General features: G+C 29.9%; 1 protein-coding gene and 1 long non-coding RNA gene across 4 annotated transcripts; one reads left to right on the forward strand and one right to left on the reverse strand.

Moving 5' to 3' along the window:
- Nucleotides 1-50: 50 nt before the first annotated feature.
- On the forward strand, nucleotides 51-7,669 carry ergic53 (lectin, mannose binding protein ergic53). Of its 3 annotated transcripts, none has more exons than XM_031980166.2 (11): nucleotides 51-68; nucleotides 3,741-3,949; nucleotides 4,411-4,467; nucleotides 4,764-5,034; nucleotides 5,119-5,218; nucleotides 5,298-5,409; nucleotides 5,490-5,661; nucleotides 5,732-5,928; nucleotides 6,018-6,214; nucleotides 6,288-6,484; nucleotides 6,566-7,669. In XM_031980166.2, exons 2-11 carry the CDS (start codon nucleotides 3,781-3,783, stop codon nucleotides 6,600-6,602), a joined length of 1,509 nt encoding a protein of 502 aa, XP_031836026.1. In that variant the 5' UTR covers nucleotides 51-68; nucleotides 3,741-3,780; the 3' UTR covers nucleotides 6,603-7,669. The 3 variants fall into 3 exon arrangements, with proteins under 3 accessions (XP_031836026.1, XP_076230103.1, XP_031836025.1); XM_076373988.1 differs by lacking the exon at nucleotides 51-68 and adding an exon at nucleotides 307-326; XM_031980165.2 differs by lacking the exon at nucleotides 51-68 and adding an exon at nucleotides 3,150-3,193.
- On the reverse strand, nucleotides 2,306-3,743 carry LOC116428496 (uncharacterized). Its single transcript, XR_004235266.2, has 3 exons — nucleotides 3,629-3,743; nucleotides 2,744-2,898; nucleotides 2,306-2,638 (listed from the first exon to the last, which is right to left on the reverse strand). It is a non-coding gene; the product is annotated as an uncharacterized LOC116428496 (long non-coding RNA).
- Nucleotides 7,670-8,434: the final 765 nt, after the last annotated feature.

The following is an 8,434-nucleotide window of genomic DNA, read 5'->3' on the forward strand; positions in this document are numbered from 1 at the left end:
TAGACACAGAGTAAATTTGGAGAAGAGAAACTTCTATTGGAATCTTTCAAGTTAGATCCCCCAAATCGGTGAGTCTCAGGAAATTACTGTAGGTAGCGTTATTAGTTCTTTAGAAATGTATATTATGATTTTACACCAAAATATTTGAGAGTAAAAGCGCGACACAGTAAATATGCTACACGTGGAATTATGACGTAATCTTTTCGTACCGATTTGCAATTAAATAATATTGTAATTAAACATTTTATTATGAGAAAAGGTGTATTTATGTTTTGTATATCATTTGAGCAATTTCTATTACTACAATACTCAAAAGTACTTATGTGGTAAGTAAGAGAAAAATTTGTGATTAATGAACACTGGTCTTTTCTTATACTTTAGTTTTATTGGATATATGTAAATTCTTCAATTTTAATATGTGCAAAATTGTTCAAACTTTGGTATTATTTATAGTTCATTTATAGTTCATGTATCATTTATTACTTTATAAATTTGAAAAATTGTAACTATGATCTGTTCTCATTTTCTTAGTTCGACCGTTTTATTCTTAGATGGCAGCTGAAGTTCATTTGATTGCAACGATTGCGTCCTCTATGTGAAAATACACTATCTATATAAGTAATATAGTTACATACTATTTAATTTGAATTAATATATTTAATGTATAAGTATTTAATCCTTTTGTTATCTTTTTTTGTTGATTTGTCTATTGTACAATTGAGCAGTTGCTAAAATCACATTCCTATTTCCTTCGATAACGAATGAGTATTATAAAATAATAAAAATGATCAATAATTATAACATTAATAATGTTTTTAAGTAAATAATATTATTTAGTAATTTTCTTTTGAAAATTAGCTAGTGTAGCTTCTACATGTACACATATTTCTGGTTCATTTAACAAACAGTTTTTCAAGATTATACAATATTCGATCAAATTCTTGATTTTCAATTGAAGGAAAAGAAGATATATTAGTTTCTTCTTCGATCGTTGGTTCTTCATCAATTGCCTCATTTTTCTTACATTCAGAATTCCATTGCGCCACCTCTTTAGGTGTAATACTTCATTGTATTGAAGTATCTGTAAAAAAGTATACAAACACTACCGAATTAAAATACAAAGCGGCGAAGAAGTTTATACCGAAATGAGTCTTTACATTTCGCGATAAAACTTTCTTGTATCGGTTGAATCAACAGTGACACCTGTGATGGTAAAACTATTAGTTTAAAATCTCCATCGTCTAGTTCCTCTGCATTTAATTTATGTCCTTTGGAATTGTCAACTAATAGCACCACTTTTCCTATCCGATGATGCTTCAAATGATGGCGCGTTACGCTCTGTTTAAAATCATTCTGATACCATTCGCGAAAAACGGCTTCATTCATCTGACCACATGTTGGACTTTGTACGTTAAAGGTAAAGAATGTTTAAAATGCTTCAAAGATAACCAATTTTTATATTTATTTATGAATAATTATGAAAGTTTATGCGTGCCGGTTGAATTTGCGCAAACCGCAACAGTCTCTCTATCCATTTTTTCTGTTCTCCTGTCTTCTCGTCCTTTTTCTCTGTGTATTAATATATTATGTGGAAGACATCTCCAATATAATCTAGATTCGTTCATATTGTACAAATTTTTTTCCTTAATATTATCTCCTTTTAATATGCAAACTAAATCGTGAACAAAACTGGTTATATTAGCCTTGTTTTTCTTTGTACTTTCGCCTTGAACTTTTGTTGAACGTATACCGTATTTGTTTTAAACTTAAATTTGTTTAAAACTCCACAACCATCCCTGACTTGCAGTGAAGTTGGAAGGTCCGCCGAATTCTTTGTCAAATTTTTTTGCCTTTTCTTACAAAACGCTGTCCGTTATCGAATCCGTTAATAATCTTGTTTGAACGAACCAACTGTATAAACGGTTGTCTATGTCTACGTATGTGGAAACGTGTTGCGTTTTCCCGTTGATGCTTTTTTCATTTTGTGAATATCGTATTATTGAATTCGCGTTCTACCGATATCGGAGAATAGTTCTTGCGGTCAGTCCACATTGCCGAGCAAGTTCATTCGGCCTAATACCGGCATCCAATTTTTGCACAATTTTCACACGTTTTCCTATAGTGACGCTTTTTTTTATTGAACTAGACGTCATCTTTACGCTGAAGAAAGTTAATATCGTTTGAACTACTAATTTCAAGAATATTGTTCTTACAGCCGTGGAAAATCTTAAGAATTGGTTTGATATTACTCTTATAGAAATTGATCTTAAGACAAGTATCTTCCTAAAAAGCATATATCCTTAAGCGTTCATTTATTTTTCATAAATATATACATACATATATATAAGTATACAATTTCTTACATTTAATTTCTTACGTATAAATATACAAATAGGTCTTCTGAGATTTTTAATATGGTAATTATGCTATTAAGAAATAGGAAACTCTCCGAATTACCAAAAATGCATTTAAAAATCTGATATTTTCTCTTTATGAATAATCAAGGAATAGATAAATTGATAAGTAAATACAGCGATGCCGCATAAATTTCACAAAACTCAGGTGCCAGTAGTGAAATTCTTGCGCAGGATACAGTTCTTTCTAAGATTTGACTGGAGCACAGCTCGGCGAAAGGCAACTGAAAAAAGATAAACATACAGCATTCTTACTCCCGAACCATGTGGAGTCAAGATAATTGGAGAGTAGCAACAGTTAAAACAATTAATAATTTATCGGACTTTACCTCCCCGGATAATGTTCGTGATAAAGTCTCAGACCACAGAACACTAAAGGAGCACCATTGTGTACAATAAAGTAGATTTTGCCTGAGTTTATGAATAGAATGTAGAGAGTGAACTCAAATGCTAAATAGTGTACGATGGTGATAGACATTTGTCCCTATACAATTCAATAAAAATTCATGCATACGTAAATTATATATTTATTAAATAAACTTACTAATCTACATAATTTTATTGAAATATATTGTATCTTCTAAACCTTTTATTTTTTATTAACAACAGTCGATAATTTGTCATTCATGTTATTATATGCGAAACATGGTAAGTAGTTACATAATAATTAAGCAGTTAATCGTGTCAGCTTTTGAAAATTGATCTAATAATTAAATACATTTTAGTTCCTCAAATTTTAATACAAAATAAATGGTCTGCAAGATATTCCCTATGCCGATGTGTGATAAGAACTTCCTCAAATTATATATTCATTTAACTTAATTATTTAATTTACACTATAAGGACTTTCATCTTTTCTAACTTTCGAATCAAATGAAGAATATTTTTCCTTTAAAGCTTTTAGTGTTTATTAAGATATTTACAGTCGAATGATATGAAAATATTAAAAATATGTAGCAGTTTTTATTTACAAATTAAGTTTTTATCTATTATGTTTTTATTCGTTATACTGACGCTTTATCGCGATAACGCCATATTCTTATATGACACGTCCGCAAAAACGAATGAGCATTTTCTCCGAATAGCGTTACCATATGTTCCTTCATATAAGATTATGGAACTACTGTTTTTTTCGAGTGATTTCTCTGTTATGTTAAATATTATAAAATAGTCAAAACCTTTAAGAAGAAGCGCAGAGAGATAAAATAAATTACCGGTGAAAAAGAGAATCTTCGAAATGTGGCCACAAAATTGACACGTCATTGATAATACACCAATCGAAAGAGGAAATCAAACGGTTCCACCAATCATTTCTACTGGTTGCAGTGTCGATCGTGGTCAATCTACTTTCGACTCGACAGTCGAAATGAAGATGGCCGCCGAGGTGAGGTGGCTTTTAATTTTTCATGTGTTTTTGGTGATTGCTTCGGTCTTTGGTGAAATACCTCATCGGAAATTTGAATATAAGTATTCCTTCAAGCCACCGTATCTCGCACAAAAAGATGGCAGCGTGCCTTTTTGGGAATACGGAGGAAGTAAGTATTAATGAAACCTAACCAAGTACACACACGCCATAAAACACTTCCGTATGTTATTTTCTCGCAGTCGGCTTTTCGATTATTTAAATAAAATACTTTATCAATTCATTTTTAAACACAAACCCTAATCAGACCCTTTCCTTTTGACCACTTTAACGAGTGAAATGGACAATGTTTATTTGACAGAAGTCTGTAAAACTGTCACGACAGGTGTACATGTTTTTATTTACATCGTGAACTACTTTAATTAATCTAATTAATGGAAAGACTGAATTTAATTATTTCACTTTCTTTTGTAAATGAATTAAACTCTCTTTTTATCGAATAACTTAATATTTTCCTAACAGTATATCTAAATTTTCTATTATTTCGATCGCTATTTTTAATTCCCATTATATTTTACATTATAATTATAAATTTATTTCGGATATTCAGTAGAACATATATTTTTATTGCAGATGCAATTGCAAGTGCAGAAAATGTTAGAGTAGCACCATCATTGAGAAGTCAAAAAGGTATGTGAAATCATTGAAGGTAATTTCTTTAATATTATTTACTTTATGTATTAATTACTATATTTACAGTTAGTATATATTATGTAATATAATAATAATAAGAGATATTTGATAGAAATAAAATACTTTGAGATACACATATGGCCTTTTATATGTAAAATTTAGGGTTAATAAATTAATCATATGAAAGTATAATGTAGTGTGTTTTCTATATTTTTATGTTAAAGATTACACGTTTTTTATGTTTTTCTATGTTTTTTACTTTTCATTGCATGTAAATTTCAAATCATATTTAGGTGCAATATGGATCAAACAACCAGTTACCTTTGATTGGTGGGAGATAGAGTTGATATTTAGAGTAACAGGAAGGGGAAGGATTGGTGCGGATGGTTTAGCATTTTGGTATACTAGTTCAAAGGGTACTTATAATGGCACTGTTTTTGGTAGTGCTGATCAATGGAATGGTCTTGGTATCTTCTTTGATTCATTTGATAATGACAATAAACATAATAACCCTTACATCATGGCTGTTCTCAATGATGGCACAAAAACTTTCGATCATACTAGGTGAACATCTCTTGATATTTTCATATTCTATGTTATGTAAAATATATTATAAATGACCGTTTATTCGCATTCACTTTGGTGCAGTGATGGTACAACGCAATTGTCGGCTGGTTGTTTGAGAGATTTCCGTAACAAACCATTTGCTACTAGAGCAAAAATTGAATACTATCAAAACATTTTAACAGTAAGTTCATTTGTATGTTATTTTCTATAAGAATAATGTATTTACAGTATCATATTTTAATCTCCATATCTGGTAAAAGGTACTGTTTCACAATGGTATGACGAATAACGAGCAAGACTATGAGGTGTGTTTCCGTGTTGAAAATGTTGTTCTACCTAAAGGTGGATACTTTGGGGTTTCTGCTGCTACTGGTATTTATCATGGAAAAAAATTAAATTTATAGTCATTCTAATTACCTTAATCATTTACGATATAATATGTTATTCAAAAGGTGGTTTGGCGGATGACCATGATGTTTCTCATTTCTTAACACATTCTCTTTATCCTCCTGGCCAATTGAGACATGATGGGCAAAAGGTTTCTTTAGAAGAACAACAGAAACTTAGTCAGGAATATATGGATTATCAGAAAAAATTAGAACAACAGAAAGAGGAGTATCGCCGGTGAGACAGGGCAACTTTGCAATTTCTGTTTTAATAAAATCTTTTTGTCTAAAGTAATATTCCTTAATAGAGATCATCCAGAAATGCGCCGTGAGAGAGAGGAATTTGAGGAATATTTTGAAACTGACAATCAAAGAGAATTAATACAAATCTTTGCTGGTCAGAACCATATGTCTGAGACGTTACGTGAACTCAGTAAAAAATTGGATGAAATACTTGGAAGACAGGAAAGATCTTTGAGTTTAATATCTCAACTACAGTTAGGAGGTAATTATGGAAAATATATTATAGGAGTGTAGGTACATGTTTGAAAGTAGAAAGGATTTTGTTGGTATGTATGAATAACTTGTTTGTAGGTATACAAGGCACTGGTGGCCAACCAGGACAACCAATTCAGTTAATTGATACAATTCGTCGACAAGAAGTTGATACTATAATAGGGAATCAAAATGTTATACTCAATACAGCTCAGGAAATCAAATCTTTCATGGGTGAAGTATATTCCAAGACTGATACCATCCTTAATAATCAAGCTCGTGCACCAACTGCACAAGTATTTATTTATTTATTACATGGTTTCATCAGTCTTTTCCTGAATGCATTCTACCAACAAGTTTTATTCTTAGGTACAACAAATGGGATATAATTATGATTCTATCATCTCTGAAATACGAGATGGACTTAACACATTAAAGAAGGAAATTGGGCAAGTTAACTCTAAAGGTTGTTCAGACTGTCCTACAACAAATTGTTTAACAACAACAATGTTCTTATTATTTGTGGCAATTCAAATGGTGATTTTATTAGCATACAGCATGTACCGGTAAATATTGACTCTTTAATGTTTATATAAAATACTGTATTAAATAAACAGTATTACATTTTATTTCCTATTTTTATATAGGGACAATAAGGAAGCACAGGCGAAGAAGTTGTATTAATGTTTGTTTTTGATCATACACTAAAAAAATATTGATGAGAACTTCTACGTTTGCGTACTGACTCAATGTTTGTATCCGTGGAATATGCATTTTGTTGAACATTTGTATAATAAATGCATCCTTCATCCGAGTTAGACCTAACAGAACAGCAGAGAGCAATAATTACTCTCTACACGCGGTAAACGTAATCACTTCACTCTGCTTGGTATAATTTAGTCGACTCATTATATTTTTTTTCACTGCAAGACATTTTTTTGTCAGTACGAGTTACGAACTAACAGAGACAAAGATGACAAATTATGAACTAGAGATTAAAAAACAAATCGGAAAATATTATGAATATTGGAATAAGGTATCCTTTGTCATGAGTTACTTAGGGGGATTGTTGTGTATAATATATATTTTTTTATCGTCTTTCATCAAGAATAACTCGCGCTACGCGCACATGCATTTTTTGCGAATTTCATTTATGATACCTATCACTTTTTTTTATGTAGAAATTTTTTTGTAGCATTACATGGGATACATTATATAAATTTCTGTTACTTGTTTTCCTTTTTTTTTTAAACGGGAATCGGCATATCGAGAATCGAAAAGTGCGATTTTTGTCTAGAAGAATTTGATAATTCTTATCACCTATTTAAGATGATATTTATGGATTTGGTACTACATTCCCTTAGATCAGTGATCGTGTAGGTAAGTTCCGCATTTTTAACATGACAGACACTTAAACATTAACAATAAGAAAACAAGTACATGGCTCTATTGAACTCAAAATACGAATGGTTTTATACTTCGTATATTATTCGTGATGTCAACCTTGAACAATCATAACGTTCTTGAAATTGTAATAAAAAGAAAAGAATAAAACGATTCTGTTAATCTAATATGTATTTAGTAAGTGTATACGGTATATCGAGTAGCAAACATAGAAAGAACTAAAATTATTCGCAAACTCGGTATTCCTATCAATCTTATTGCATTTGTAAAAGTTTATCAAAGATTGTAAATGTATAATGAAATATATCTGATAATAAAAATACTAATGGAAAAACCAGAAAATGAAATTTAGTGAATATCGAACATTATGCGCAGTATCGATGAGTTTTATTGCTCAAGTTGTGAGTTAAACAGCTGCGAATGGAAAAATCGTTTATGTACACGTACTAAATTAGTTAAGTGTCTTTTAATATTATTATATATTCTATTGATAAGATATAGAAGGATGTAATTCCTGGTCAAGTTACATTAATTTATATTAATTGAAGTTTTTGAAGCAACGTTTGTGTCGAATATATGTTTCTGTTTAAATTTCATTAAATAATATTAATATAATATTTTTGTAAATATGTGTATCGTATGTAATATTACCCAACCTTATCTATTTAGTGAAGAGATTCTTAAGTAACTTAATGTGTAATAAGTTTCATACAAATATTTTTCGTTGCATTTCGTTAATTTGAATTCTTTTTGTCTCTTACCATGACAGGTAAATTTATGAAAATCTTAATTGCTGATCCACTTCATATTGTCTAAATTATCTAGTAAATATATGGTAAATTTTATTCAAAAAGTCTCTAGAAATTATAATTTGAATAAAAATCCATAGTTTACTAATAATTAATTATTAGTTGATTTAATTATAAGCAGTTTCAATCCATTACATATTATTACGTATCTTCTGAATTGAGTATTTATGAAAATATAAAATGTTAAGATATTTTATATTTATAATGCTAAAAATGAAAGACCAATGTATTAATGTTACTAAAGTTGTACGTATTAAAGATAAAAATACTGAATCGATTAAAATTTCGTACAAATATTTTTTT

This window comes from Nomia melanderi, chromosome 1, assembly GCF_051020985.1.
Source record: "Nomia melanderi isolate GNS246 chromosome 1, iyNomMela1, whole genome shotgun sequence".
Lineage (NCBI taxonomy): Eukaryota > Metazoa > Arthropoda > Insecta > Hymenoptera > Halictidae > Nomia > Nomia melanderi.

What these genes read in the sequence shown, in the direction of transcription:
- ergic53 (XM_031980165.2), top strand. Translation starts at nt 3,165, where the DNA reads ATGGTCTGCAAGATATTCCCTATGCCGAT. An exon ending in AAAACTTTCGATCATACTAG is followed by an intron (nt 5,035 to 5,118) that starts GTGAACATCTCT and finishes ACTTTGGTGCAG; the next exon opens with TGATGGTACAACGCAATTGT. An exon ending in TTAGCATACAGCATGTACCG is followed by an intron (nt 6,485 to 6,565) that starts GTAAATATTGAC and finishes ATTTTTATATAG; the next exon opens with GGACAATAAGGAAGCACAGG.